This window comes from Pleuronectes platessa, chromosome 3 (genome assembly GCF_947347685.1).
Source record: "Pleuronectes platessa chromosome 3, fPlePla1.1, whole genome shotgun sequence".
Taxonomy (NCBI): domain Eukaryota; kingdom Metazoa; phylum Chordata; class Actinopteri; order Pleuronectiformes; family Pleuronectidae; genus Pleuronectes; species Pleuronectes platessa.
Window position 1 is genome coordinate 18,402,042 of NC_070628.1, and position 15,438 is coordinate 18,417,479.

Genomic DNA, 15,438 nt, shown 5'->3' on the forward strand with positions numbered 1-15,438 from the left:
TTCAGCTGGGACCAGTGCCCGCATGGCCCCACCCCTGTGTCCACCCTGAAGGCATTTAGGGTCACACAGTCTCCAAACCTGCATGTGAGGTGAGGAGAATTAAACAAACACAGAATCTAATAACCAGACTGAATTCCCTTTCACAAACATCAATGCGAAGAACATTAAAAAGAACATTTAAACTCAGCCAGTGTGGTTTGAGTCCATCACTGAACTGGGAATGCTGCATCACCCTTCTTAAAGCCACTGACTCAGTCCTGTGACATTCTTCATTTAGTGACGAGATCAAACATGCTACCGAACATGGCGTCTACGGTATCGTCTCAATAGGACTGGCGGCTGAAGCGATGTGAATCAGAGACAGGTTGTAAATCAGTTGTTTTCTGGAAGGATTTGACTGAGAAGCTCTGCAGGGAGGGTACTTGAGTTCCTACTGGGACATACAGTAGGTGGGTGGCTATTGACTGATTCCTCAGCTGGTGACTACATTCATACACATGCTCGCATGTCGTGTCTGCAGGTTTGCACTTATTTCTCAAGTTCTACTTTTGTTGCCGGGGAGACTTTTTGACTTTGACTGGTGTCTTGTGTTCACACCGGGGAGAAGTGGGTCACAATTCTTACAGAGAGACTCAAAGTAGGCCAAGGCTTAAAAAAGATAAACACAGACGTAGCAACAAGACTTACTGTAGGGAAATTAGAAAAGGGGATTAATGCACCTTTTGGTATTTCACATCATCTAAAGTACATTTTCTGTCTCTTTTTACTCCAACGCCTTTTTCAAAGCCTTTTAGAATGGAAAAGAAAAATCACCTTTACAGCTGTACCTAAAAGAATAAGTTTTTCATATTTTAAGGAAAAGATCAAAGCCCTTTATATCGGTGAACGTACAACTGGTTGAAATGAGTAAGAAAGGAACCAGCGACGATTGAACATGATGTCACTCCATTGAATCCGTCAATGGTTCAATGTATCATTCATTTCTTTGAATGACGTGTTTTCAATGCTTCCATGCTATCAAAAAATGTTTTTCAGTGCCCAGCTGTGCTCTTTATCTGCACGCTGGTGCAGTGGCTAGCTACGCATCATTAAAAAAGGTTTTGGTTAGAAATCCTGGAGTTTACATGTTCTCCCCGTGTCTGTGTGGGTTTCGCTGGCTACTCTGTCGTCCTCCCATATTCCAAAGACATGCCGGTCGGGGTAAGGTTAACCGGAGACTCGAAATTGACCATAAGTGTGAATGCTTGTTGACTCTGTGAGCTGCTGGCGACCTGTAGAGTCTCACCCAATGTCGGCTGGAATTGGCTCCAGTCCCTTCACGACCCTTAAGAAAGGATAAGTGTTCCAGATAGAGGATGGATGGAGAGAGGCCAGATCCTCAATGTTCTTACTGATTTCACCTTATATAACCAAGCTGAGAGATGTTCACACAACTGAGCAAAAATATAAACAGCATATTTCATACTTATACGATTTTAAATGTTTCCAAATTTATATTTGACTTTGTAGAGATGTGACAGTGAGCATGTGAATAAAGAAGGTGGAGTGATCTGGACTATAAAACACAGCGTCAAGTGGCCACGTTGACATGAATAACTAAAAGCAGTTGTGCTTTAGGAGGAGAACTCTGCTGCTCTGACAGCTGGAGCCTGCTCTTTATAAACACGTCCACTTTCTCCTTATAAATAGTTTACATAGACAAGACAGAGAGTGTAAGCATCGCCACTGCAGATGGATGGAAACAAGTAGTATGGAAAAGTGCCCCCATTTTGAAAGTTTGTTTGTGTAAATATGGATCAGAGACGACTCGGAGTCCACTTGTTGTAGCAGCCGGGCACTGTAACCGGATCTGCCCACAGCCGGACAACTTGACTCAACTGTCACATTTATAGCACCCAGCAGCCCCACCCCACCCCCAGCAAAACACTTAGCAAACACATGCTGCAGCCTCCATGCCCATTGCCCACCGAGGCAGACAGTTGATTTGGTCATCAACTTTCCTGATCTGCTTCAACAGCTGTAAGGCTAAACTTGTAGTCCCTCGGTTGTGCATGCAGCCGCTCGTGGTGAGAAGGGAAGAGGGGACTTGAAACTAGGACAGGAGCAGTCTGGCTTCTTTCCCTTCGAACCAGTGGCAGAGATTTGCAACAGGAGGAGAGAACAGACTGGTCTTAGGCCGAGAGAAGTCTTTCTGGGAAGCTTGCTGCGGTCACTGGGAAGAGAAGCCCCTTGGACTCAGACCAGTGTCCACATTGCAATTTGATAAGTTTTTCCCCTTTTTTTTTCATATATCGAGGGACAAATATTCACTGAACAGAGATCTCACCACCTGGAAACATGCACAGGCGCACAAAGATCAAGATTGCCATCTTCGTGCTCCTGGTGGGTATGGCCTGCACGTTCACAGCGGTGGTGACGGACCACTGGGCCGTGCTCAGCCCGCGGGTGGAGAGAGTCAATGAGACCTGTGAGGCGGCCCACTTTGGCCTGTGGAGACTGTGCAAGAAGCAGATTTACATGAGCTCCGAAAACAACTTGGAACAAGGCTGCGGACCCATCAGCCTGCCTGGAGGTAAGAGGCAAATCTCAGCACTGAAGTTAAACAACTCTTTTTGTCTCTGCACCTGAGGGTGTCGTTCCATACTGAAGGGATTTTGTGTGTCTGGGACTGTATGTGTTTGCATCTAACCCAGTGCTCATGAGGTAAGACACTACTAAGAATAGAGATGACTCCGAACATGTCACATGACATTGTAATTCCAATTTTAGGCAGTGAAACCACAGGAAGTCAGAATGATTTAACTTCCGAATCACAGATATTCACCTGATTTAGATGGTTTATAATGACGTCATCAGTGCTATTGATTTTTCAAACCGCAGAGGTCGTCTGCAAATCAGCCACTGAACCTCGGTCATGTGGGCGCTGGTAATCGCCGCCCCTCCTACGGACAAACAACAAGGTGACATCCATGAAAGGCCTTGTGAGGATGCCTCGGCCAACAGTTGTAAAGACTGTCAGTCACGGATATCCGAGCGTGCATGTGTCACAGGGTCCCAACGGGCGGCAGGTTTGCACTTAACCAACCAGAGAACCCCACGACAGCTGATTCCACAGGTGGCTGCTCCTCTAAGGGTGTGGACGTGTTTCAGTAAAACCAGCTGGTGCAGAGCCTGCAGACAACTGACGCTTCACACAACATGGGCACCGGCACCAGACATTTACAAACACCACAAGTGAACTGATATTACAATAGAACTTAATCAGGGGTTTAATGAGAGCATTTCCTCAAGCACGGTACAATACGGTGCTACTTTACTGGGATACTTCCAGGTCTCCATAGTTTCCTGATCAGTTTTGAAGGATGAACTGAAATTCATTTTCTTTACAAGGAACGATATGCAAGTTGTTGCTTATTACAGGGAATGGTGTTAAATGATTATTTATTCCTAAAACAACCAGTGTTTGTGCAGCTGCAACTTTCAAGAACTTCAAAATAAAACAATAAAAAAATGAATACATCAGAATTAACTTATATAAATGAATATTTACTGCAGCGTCTTCAGTCATTAAGGATTTGTGAAGAAGAGTTCTGGCTGAAAAAAAACATCTTTAAAGTTAGTCCCAAATACCGAAGCTCTTTACAATACTCTCCCAAACTGGAATGTGGACTCAGTAGAGCCCAAACCACCGCCAGGCCCCAGCAGTCCCCTAAAATTCAAACAAGCAGTACCAAACTTCTCATAAATATCAGTCCCCTAAATGTGCCAGATTCTTTTTCATCAAGATTTAGGAAATATTGTCTGGGAAAACGGCAAAATCTCAATGTAAATAAAGAGAGTAAAAAACAAAACTGATCTGAATCCATAACATAATTGAAAAGGGGTTTTCCTGACCTATATGGCATCTTTCCAACGAGGCTGTTCTCTTGTATTTGTGTCATCTTGCTTACAAACAAACAAGACAACACCTCTATAGATTAAGTAACAGTTTGTAGGAAACTATTGTCTTTTTACTCCACTATACATTTAGAGAAATCATTAGTGTTACTAACATGGGACTTGTTTATAAACGAATCAACAATTTAATATAACTCTAATTCTGAAAGGAGCCGTTCTGCTGCTGATAACAGTAATACAGTAATATTCAATTGAGTGTATTTGCACTGTGTTACTATCACTTAACAGAACAGTACTTAAGGGACTGATCTGAATACTTCTTTCCCCACAAGCCTGACGAAGGCTCACTTCGCTGTGACTGTCTCAAAATAAAGTTAGTATGACAACAGATGCCCGTACAGCTGCTTGAATAAAAAGCAGATGGTTATCGAGCAAAATGGATGTTGAGCGGCTGCTGACAGGCAATGACTCACGTCCCTGAAATGCGGTGCGAGTCACTCGTCTGTAGAATGAGAGACGTCCGACTCAACGGTTCTGGTAATCTGTTATCTGAGATGCCCCACTGTCCGACCCTGTGCGTAAACTAAAAGAAATGAGGCTGGAATTCCCTTCTAAATTTGTCCGTCTCATAAAGCTGAGAGAAGATATGTCCTAACTGATGGTGGCTGCTTGGCTTTTGGGAATCCCAGACACTGTCTGCACTCTAGAGCTGCAGCAGCAGATGAAATGCCTGAGGGTGGTTCATTTGTGAAAGCATGGTGGGCATGTGCTGAATAAACTATCGCAGCTCAGCACACCCAGACATTCAGGGAATTCTTCAGACTGTGGCAAGTGGCAAATACTAATTATAATGCTTTTATGTGCCAATTTTTAGGCATAAATCATTTTATAATATATATTTCCGTGTGTACTGTCACCTCGCCAGCCTTTATTTACTGTAAGTAAATGTAGTGGATGTTCCCTCAGTCTGCAGGGGTTCCCCCAGGCACTGTATTTGCTCTATTTGGAGAGGAACATTATTGTTTATCACAGACACAGACACTCTCCAGAGAGTTGTCAAACCTCCGATCCAAAGCAGGACTTCAGCAGTGGGTGAGGAGGTTCTGTTCGCTGCGAGACGCTCATCTGGAAAATATGGCGAAGCGAGGTGTTGTTTAGGTTGACTGCGGACAATGTGCAGATGGAGAGATGATCTCAGACAAACAACAAAAACTGATGATGCAGACATGGCTCATCAGATCTGCCAGGGACATTTTGTATTCACTCCTGTCCATTTGGTTGTTGGCTGGTTGGTTTGTAAACAAGATTACACAAAAACAGCCAAATGGATTTCCACGTAACTTGTGTGTTAGGATGCAATAAGGGTCAGGAAAGAGTTTTGGTTCCAGATCTGGACAAGGAATGTGTTTTTCCATATGGGACATCTTTCAAAACATTTCTAGATTTCTCAGAGAATAATTCATGGACCTATTATTTATGAGTGAGTGAGATTTGGTGTGGATCAAAATAAATATCTGGATTTTTGACCTGTCTGGCCTTGGCGGAGTTATCGTTCTATGAACGTCATTCTCCTCATAAGCTCTAAGAAATAAGTTTTCATCCCTGAGGACTTGTTTTAGTTGCTAACTTCTGCTCTGCTGTGTGTTCTCCATCTTTTCTACCTTACAGCTCCCCTTGTGTTGGATATTTGAGATGCTGTAAACTGTAAACTAAGTAACCTTAGATGTCCCCTCTCCACCAGTTGTGTGACAAAGCTCCTCCATGTCGCTCACCTCGTGTTTGATTCTCGAAGAAATTGCAAACGCTCTTAACTTTGTGCTCCAACAGCTGAATATTGCCCAAACTGCTAAGCAAGCAGTCGTTGTAGTTATAAATATAGGCCATGTAAATACTCAGCTGTCTTGGGTAGAAGCCGCAAGGGTCTAGTGTTCCCGCCAAAGAAAGCAATCCTCTGAGTGATGGGGCCGGCTGGAGGCGTTAGGCATAGCTCTAAGACCTGATGTCTCACGAAAACTGTTCCCATCGGAACCTTTCTGCAGCTTCCCGCCTCTCAGGTTACTTTACACTCCCCACAGATGAGATGCATAATCTAAAAAGAAAGCTTAACTACTGGCATTTTGCCTTCATGGGCAGTCAAGTGATATAGCGACACAGAGATAGGCTTTATATATGGGGATGGGAAATTCCCAGTTATGGCTTCAACACTTGATCATATTGGGATGTGTCTGTGTGTCATTGTGGGTTTGTAGTTGAGTCCAAATGGCAGTTTCCTAATTTGGAGTGTGAGTGCTTGAATCGAAGGAGCCTGAGTGGTATGTTATGTTTCATATTTAAGAGCGAGGTCTTTCAGTTTCAGAGCTGCACTAATTGATTTCACTTCCACTCAAATCTAAGTGCTCGCACTCGACCCCCCCCGCGCCCCCGCCCCCCTTGTGCTTGGATTTTGGGCTGCGTGCGCTCAAACTGCTGTGTTGCTTGGATAGATTTTCGGCACTCCAGCTTCAGCTCTACTCCTCTTTTTTTCCTTCTGCACTTGGATTGTTTTGTGCAACTTTATTTACACACTCACACTCTAACACACCCAGAACGAGCGAGGGGACCATTAGGAACAGACTGTTGTCAGGGGTATAGTCAGCTGACGGATTGTCCTTTTTAGAAACAAGAGAGGCTTGACAGAGCTTGAGATTGTCAGCACAGCCTCACAGAATGAGGACCAACCACAAGTAGAGTGTGCATGCCTGTGTGTGTGTCGGCACACTCTCCACAGATGAATACACATTGATTGATAACCACCAGCATGTCCCCGTGTTTCTGTTGAAGCTTGCACTGAGAGCTCCTACAAAAAGGTGTAATTAGTCGACACTCACATGTGGGAATCACGCTGCTTGATGCCGACAATGAGTTTGAAGCATCGGGTCCAAGTTCCACTAAACGTTGAGCCGCTCCACTCAGACCAGATATGCATTTAGCCAATGAAGGACCACTCAGCCCACTGGAAATCTTCTCTGACACAGTTTCTGGCTACTGAAAGAGTTGTCTTGTGTTACAACACAGGGATAAAGCAGAGTTGAGGGCTGGATAAGAATTCTCATTTAAAAAAAAAAAAAAAAAAATATATATATATATATTCAGCAGTTCGAGGAAATTAGTGAGGTTCAAAGATATTTCTCTCTCTCCCTTTTTAAACACAAGGTTTTATTCAGAAGCAAAACTAGTTGACGAGACTCAATCACACGCTCGTACGTGCTTCTACAGTGAAAAACACTGGAGCTTGTTGGCCTGAAACATGCTTCTGCGTTTTCACGGGCCCGTAAGCGCAAGAGCCCTTCCGGGTCCCTTACGTGCTTATGTATCCCTCCTTACGTGCTGACGGGTGTCGACCCCCTTTTCTAAAATTTACGGCAAAGCTCCGCAAGCTCACTCAGCCCGCAAGGCTGTGATTGGTCTGCTCTACATCCCGTCCGGTGTCTAGTTTCCGGTTTCATGCCCCATAATACGCGGAAATCACGGAAGATTTAGAAGAACGAATATGGACCAAATAGAAGAGCACTTGGCAGAAGAGATCCGAAAGTATGACCACTTGTATAACCCGTCACTGACTGGCCGATTTGTCCGCCAGAAATAGGCTATGAGGAGCCGGAGTGGCGATGTAAATAAACAGTCTAATTATAAGAAGTTGCTCTTCAATGTCCAGCAGCTCCATCTCAATCAATTGTTGTTCGGTTGGAATCGTGAATACACTCTCTGCCATGGTTCACCGTGTGTTTGTAATGGAGAACACGACTGGTAGAAGGTAAATAAACAGTCAACAGCGATTGCCACACCCACAAATAAGGCGTCTCTCAGGTCGCCTTCGACAAAAAGCATTACTCCGCCTAGTGTTCTGGCGCGGAATTGCTTTGTAAGACGCGCAACGGTTGGGGAAGCATGAATGAAAACGAGTCTTGAGCCACAGCGGCGTGAAAAGACGCAGACGCAGTCGCAGAAGCATGTTTCAGGCTTTTGTAACAACCTCTGTGTTTTGATGGCCAGTCCTCATTCATGGAAGCTGTGGGCCCACAGCAATAAAAGCCTGAAATATCAAAGAAGGTTTCTGTGAACTTTGAGCATTGACTTGGCTGGGAAAGAATATGCTTTATAGTATTTGCCTATCGATTGAAATGTCTGTGTTATTTTATATTAAGGCCTTCTGACATCCCTTTAGTTTATTTCCATGGGTACATAGGAACACCCCCCCCCCCCCCCCCCCCCAGCATGTGTCACTGAGCCTCACTGCGTTCCGATACCAGGGAGTACGACTCGTTTCCACAGAATGCATATCGCTCATGTCCCTCGGCGACAATGTATGGAAAAAGGGGGGGCGGGGGGGGAATTAGGAGCAGGCACGCGAGTGAAGACCTCGTAGCATAACCGAGATCATTGACATGCACTTGTCCTCGAATGAGATGAGGTTACATAGCGGTCCGGTGTTTTACACATATTCTCACTCTCAGTCTCTGCACGTATGATCATCCGAACCTACATGTTATTTCTTTTTAATGTCAGGACATTCTTCTGCTCTCAGGAACACATGTTCCCTGCAGCGAAGCCTCGGTTGTTAAGTCTGAGCCACTCTGTGTAGTTTCCACGTATACATTTTTAAACCTCCCAACAGCAAGCGTGTGGTATGAAATAAGAGAAATGACAGAACGCCAAGTCTATTTCCGCACTGGATTCAACTGTTGCTTTTTTTATTGAACACTTGGCAAAGCAGGATAGAGTATAACTCTGTCCTAACCACACCCTGATGACACCCTTAAATCAGCCTGACTTTATTTGAGCAAATCCCAAAGGTTTAACACCTCTAATACCCAATAAAAACCAAACTCGAAACTTGCTTTTACTTTGACAGTCGCACGGCCCGCAGCATCACAATGTCACGCAGACAGTTCAGTGGTAATATTATCCCCTGGGAAACAATTTGAGTCAGTGTGAATTGTTCAAATGAAATATATTCACGAGGTGCACCGAAGCAGGTGGAGGCCAGCCATAGAGTGCAGGTCATGCAGGGCAGAGCTTCCACCGAGGTGTGGAAAGGTTGAGCAAAGACCCAATTACAACTTTTGTTATTCTCCGATATAAAATCGAATTGTAAAACACAGGTTAGCTGTCAAGGGAAACAGAATTTTAAGCATTGACCTTCCTTAAATTCAGTCCAATCTAGAGACTAGATGGTGAGAGCAGAGGCGACTTGAGCAGCTATAAATCCAGAAATATTCCTCAGGAGTTGTTTGAGACCAAAACAGATCAAGAATATGAGTAAATATGTGACTTGCGTTTGTTAAATATGTGACTTGCGTTTGTTCAGATGGAGGATGGGGACATGGTCATGAGATCCCACTGATGCACATTGTGATTGTAATTCAGTCTTATCTTGTCATGGAACTTTTCTGGAAGCTGGTGAAAGGAGAACCAGCAGCTGATTTCTTATGCTGAAGATTTGAATGTAGACTTGACGCATCAAGGAGACCAGAAGGGTTGCGTCAACCATTCTAACAGCACATCCATCAATGGCTAGAATAGCTGTCCTTCCCTATGTTACATGTTGGTGTTTGCATCCTATTGGATAGTTAAGCCTAGAGTATGCATTTCTAAATCACATTGTGTCCTTACGTCTTGCCACTGGTGAAATACACAAAAGAGTTAAACTTGGTGAGAGTTGAAGTTGGTGCCTCTCTGTCTGGTGCATCTGAGCTAGATATGAGAGTCCCTGTTTTTTATAGCATCAAAAAACTAATTTAAAATCAACTCTCGAGCAAACATCAGCTCGATAAAAAGAACCAAATTGAAAATAAAATAAATAAGTCAAATAATCTTTGAGAAAAAAATTGTTTAATGTGTACTCTGACTTTTTAGTTTGGTCAATGTCCTATCCACAAACATGGAGGAGGCGATGTACGACTTTTATTGCAGTCAGCCACCAGAGGGCCATTCGATTTTGGGGAGCTGTCATGTCGTCCACCTTTATTGTCTATGGTGTGAATATGGTAATATTTGCTAACGTGTTAATAGTGACTTTATAAGGCGATAATAGGGATATTTATTGTGTCCATCCCCTAAATGGCAGCAAAATCAAATAATCTAATTTGACTAAATCCTGTTTGTTTTCTTTTCACAGAGGAAAACTGCACTTACTTCGGACACTTCACTCCGGGGAAGGACTCAGAGATATTTGAGTACAAAACCCAAAAAGGTAGGTCTCTGAAGCTGGTTCCCCAATGTCTCCGTTCTTCATCCCATTTTAGGCATGAAACCGAAACAAAAAGAGGGATTAATTATTAATAAATTGTGTAAATGTGGAGCAGCAGGACGTCTCAGTCTGTGTAAAGTTCAACATCAAAACAGCTGCACCACAGTTTCCCAGCTGACCTCACCTGCTGCTGCAGCTCCGCTCTCCGTGGGCTCAGATTTTCATTCATGTCGCACTTCTGACCGCAGCGCAGTCAGCGGTGTCACAGCAGGTGGAGCCCCCCCGTCTGTCAACGACCAAACCTGTCAGCTGACATCAAACTTCCCCAGCCCTCTGTCCATCTGTGAAGTAACGTCAACGCACCAACACGGGTCCACATAAATAACACTTAATGTCCCGCACCATCTCTTACGGACATATTTGTATTCTTGTATCGTGGTAACCTGCCTCAGACATTTTTATTTCATGTTGGAAGATTATGTTAGTGCACGTGGAGAATGTGGCCTCAGATTGTTGCACCTCTGGGGGTCACCAGTTGGTGGGAGGTCACAGAATTCAGGGTGAGCGCTGACACAAGGCCGAGTGTTTCACATACCGAGCCTCAGGATCAGAGCGAGACCTGATCTTTAGATAACATCCCATCCCTCCTGTCTGCAGTGACCCTGTTTTAACCATGTGCTCTCTCTGCGCCCAGCCCACGCATGTTGTATGACAGCCCCTTACATGTAATATGCGTTAGGGGGCCGAGCACATGCGGAGCACTGTCCGCCTCAATTACTGAGGTGTAAATGTGAATAGACATATACATGATCACACCCCCACATCCTAAACTCTGAGATGCTAATACAAGCATTCGCGGGTACCACTACTCCCACACACACACACACACATACACACACACACACACACACACACACACACACACACACACACACACATACACACACATACACACACACACACACACACACATGTAGCACTCCAGCGGTGTTTGCTGACCCTTGAGGGAAACACACTGCAAGTTTACTGGAATGATTGTAGCACTGACCTAAGTTCCCTGTGGTGTTAGTCCCTCTTGACTGAGTCCTTCGGCTGAACCGAATGAACAGAGTAGATGTGTGTCACCACAGGAACATCCGTCTATACAGCAAGACTCTTATCTGCTGTCGCCTGTAAAAAAAAAAAAAAAAAAGATGAATTAAGTGTAATGACAATCTTGCAAATTAGTAAAAGGACACTTGAATGAACTGATACGGGGCATTGGAGGTTTTTCAAACATTTATGATAATATATGTCATGTCTGCATAAGCAGTATTGTGCCATTTCATTTAGTGACTTATTACAGCTCTTTTTGAAGCAGTGCATTAATGGATATAACGAGAATTGCACTCATTAGATGAGAGTCCCCTCAAATTCAATCAAGCTGCACCAACTTGCACACACTTAAAGATACCAGCTGTTACATCAAGATCTATGAATCATTCCCAGGAGGAATAGTGAAAGAGTTAAAGATTCTGGATCCATCCCTTGATCCACACCAAAATTGAATGGGTTCTCTCCCGACCCATACACAATCTTTCCATCAATTAATAATAACAGTATTATTACTATCATTATTTTTATCATTACAAATAATGATAATAATAACAGCACTTTTAAACACAAAGTAGAAAGTGCTGCACATCAAAAAAATGAATGGTCAAAATACAGAAGAAAATACATAAATAATAATGGTGAATATAATAATTGAGATAAAAGAGCAATAATAACGTGGCACCCTAAGAGACATGTGGAAACTAGGAAAAAATAATGTTTTTAGCTGAGATTTAAAAGAGTCTCAAACTGCCTCGTTTCCTCAGGCAGTTCATTCCAGGGCCTTCGGGACCTGATGGCAAACACTCTGCCCCTCCCACCTTGTTTTCAGCAGATATATTTTAAGAAACAACAGCAGACCCTTGCCCTGAAGATTGCATGCTGGGCAGAGATGAATAGGGAATTCAAAGATGAGATACAGCCTGGGGCCAAGCCATGAAGATTTTAAAACAGTCCTTAAACAAACAGGGTTCCAATGATAAAAGGATAAAACAGGTGTGATGTGATCAAATCTCTGTACAGAATGCAATCGTTCCACCAAGTGACGTTAAAATGCCCTCAGTTGTTTTTGTGGGGAAAATAGCTCTTGTATCAAATCTACTCAAAAGAGGAAAGTAAAAGAAAATTTGAAATTCCCAAATCCTCCTCCATGTTCTTGCCTGTATGAACAGAACATGGGCATGATCTGGTTGTATATAGAGTACACATATACATGAATGAATATAAATAGACACAACAGGAGCAAAGCTACACGCTCACCGCGATCATTTGACTTCAGTGCTCCCCTACTTCACATGAGGAACCACAAAGCTGGTCCTGTGTGACTGGTGGTATCTTTTTGATGTCTACCTTTATTTTTATCCTTTGGTGTTGGAAAAACTCAGATGTTCGAGACCGAGTTAGCCAACGAGCTCCAGAGACACTATCAGTATCTCGGGGTGCAGCCTATCCTCCCCTGTCAGCTGGAGATGAAGGCCCTCAATCCCCCGAAGCGGAGCCCCTCTCCCCTGGGCACGGTTCACAGGCGGCAGATCAAAGGCCTCGCATCCCATCCACCTCTCTGCTCAGGGAAACCAGCCAGCTGCTGCTCCTGTTGCACAGATACACTGTGTCTGTCAGCACGAGGACCACAGTACATCCATGCAGTGTATTTGTGAGTTTCAGGAGAAGAACCAGGAAAGACATGGTCCTGCTAATAAGACCTGTACTTCCTTTAAAGAACGAATCAAATGTATTTCCGTGCACAAAAAGAAGTAAAAGTGATGTGACATGATATGAATGAGTCTATTTGCAGCTCAGGATGTCATAAAGCTTGAAAGAGAGATCTGTGACCTGTCTAGGAAACAACTGGCTTGGAGCTGAATGTTCCAGTACTAAAATTCCAGTTAGCACATATGTGATTTAGCTGTTGTCATGGGATTTTGCTGACAATAATAATAATAATAATAATAATATTTAAAAGTCTAAAGCAAGACTCTGTCATTAACCTGACACGAAGAACTTCATGGATTTTTCCCAAAGGAGGGAATTGTTGCATGAGCAAAACCATCCAATACGTGAAAGGATCCAGGATTTAAATTCTCCTTCGTCTGAAACAAAGGAAGATGTGTCGTCTCAATAATTCATCACTTAAAGCTGTATGCTTATACAATTTATACATATATGAACTGCATATAAATGTGAGTGAAAATATATGACACATAGAAAAAAGTATGGAGTTAAACATTTTGGATGTCTCTTTCCTTCCAGAGTACAACATCTCGGCTGCAGCCATCTCCATCTTCAGCCTGGCCTTCATGATCCTGGGCTCTCTGTGTTTACTCGGGTCATGCACTGGTAAAGGCAAAGGCAGAGACTACCTCCTCAAACCTGCCGGCATGTTCTTTGCGTTCGCAGGTGGGTTCGGTTAACCAATTAAATGAGTGTTTCTCTGTTCCAATCTGTGTTTGGGAATCTCACCTCTCTGCCTCCCCCCCCCCCCCCCATAGGCCTCTGCCTCTTCATCTCCCTGGAGGTGATGCGTCAGTCAGTGAAGCGAATGATCGAGAGCGAGGACACGATCTGGATCGAGTACTACTACGCCTGGTCCTTCGCCTGCGCCTGCGCCGGCTTCGTCCTCCTCTTCCTCACCGGCTTCGCCCTCCTCATCCTCTCCATGCCCCAGATGCCCAGGAACCCGTGGGAGACTTGCATGGACGCTGAGCAGGACCAGGTGGAGTGACGGCCGCACGGACAGACGAGCGCGGGACGATCTTTCTTTTTGTTTTGAGCACAGATGTTGGATTCATTTCGAGAACAGGAGCTGGCAGCCGCATGAAGCCGTGATGACAGAGACTTGACAACAGCCATCGTGGGAAGTTGACCTCCCAAGAATTATAACATATAGACATATAATATATGTAAATATAATAATAATAATAATGGAGTTTCTAATGCTTGCTCAAAAGCAGGTATGTGTCCAATACACAGGTCCTGTCCAACACCAGCGAAGCTCTCGTCTCCTGTTGGAGACCAGAGCTCAGATTAGACCTGTGGTTTCAGATCTGGGCCAAATGGTATTAACAAATATCTGAAAACACTTTAAGTATGCTTCCCTATCCACTCATATACTCTGCATATGTTTTAAAACATGTTTATTTATTTTTTAAAGGACTAATCAATTACAACTCGATGCCATGAGTCCAAGCTCCTGTTTGGTCCCATTGTCACTGTCACGCTCACAACAATGATACTTGAGTTTGCATGTATTTACTGCATTATGTATGATATCCTGTACATATCTTCTGCTGCTGATCGCTGTGATGCGTCGCTCGTGTGATCTCTCACTTACAGTAAGAAAAACAAGTCTGCAGCACACGTCAAGTGGAATATTAAGCAAAGCAGAAACACAGGGCAGGTTTGTGTGTGTGTGTGTGTGTGTGTGTGGCAGGCTGAATGCAAAACACCCACACAGTCACAGTAAAGCACTGATCACGCTGGAAAAGGTTCACTACTAGCAGGTGCGTGTATCAGCCCCTTTTATTTTGTTGTTGACTGCTGTAACTGTACTGTGCAGACAGTTGGAAACATGCAATCACAGTGTCAGCTTAGCTTCAATTCAAGTGACAGGAAGACACGTCGCTTGGTTTCAGAATCGACTGTGAAGAGGTGGATTTTCTCAAAGAATTGCCGCAAATTAAGTAGAATATTTTTTGGATCTCGGAGAGCACATCCCTAAGCCGTGCCTCCGCCATACCTCATCCAAGGCCAGTGCCATATTGTACCATGTTAAAGAAGATTAAAAACAGGTTAATGGCTTCTCCTTTGGATTCTCAAGGTAATCTGTTTGAGCAGTTTTTCTGTAACCCTGCTGACATACAGACAGAGAGCAATGAAAACACAACAACCTTGGTGGGTGCAACCACTGTGCCTGAAGAAAGCGGACTTGTAGTTTTGAATGCATTTCAATTAACGTTCTACAGTATGAATGGCGATGCTGGTATGTCACAGCTTTGTGTGACATACCAGCATGATATGGTATGTCAACAATGAGATGGGTGAGAATGTGAAATCATTCAGGAGGCGGACAAAAGGAAAAAATTAAAAGTACAGCGCACAACTCCACCAAGGCCCAACAGTGGCCTTAAATTCAACCAAGCTGCGCCACACTCACAGATAAATGGCCTTGATTTTGGGAAATCGCTGAAAATGTCAAAGAGCCTTTTGTCACAATGTTAAAA

The 15,438-nt window shown here is 43.9% G+C and overlaps 1 protein-coding gene across 1 annotated transcript; it reads left to right on the top strand.

Moving 5' to 3' along the window:
* The first annotated feature begins 2,337 nt into the window (after positions 1-2,337).
* On the top strand, positions 2,338-13,940 carry LOC128437212 (voltage-dependent calcium channel gamma-1 subunit-like). Its single transcript, XM_053419274.1, has 4 exons — positions 2,338-2,572; positions 10,055-10,129; positions 13,469-13,615; positions 13,708-13,940. The coding sequence occupies exons 1-4, from the start codon at positions 2,338-2,340 to the stop codon at positions 13,938-13,940; spliced, it is 690 nt and encodes a 229-aa protein (XP_053275249.1).
* The last annotated feature ends 1,498 nt before the right edge of the window (positions 13,941-15,438 follow it).

Excerpts from the sequence above, each read along its gene's own strand:
- LOC128437212 (XM_053419274.1), top strand. The coding sequence starts at position 2,338 with ATGCACAGGCGCACAAAGATCAAGATTGCCATCTTCGTGCTCCTGGTG. Across the intron at positions 10,130-13,468 it reads TGAGTACAAAACCCAAAAAG|AGTACAACATCTCGGCTGCA; the intron begins GTAGGTCTCTGA and ends CTTTCCTTCCAG. Across the intron at positions 13,616-13,707 it reads CATGTTCTTTGCGTTCGCAG|GCCTCTGCCTCTTCATCTCC; the intron begins GTGGGTTCGGTT and ends CCCCCCCCATAG.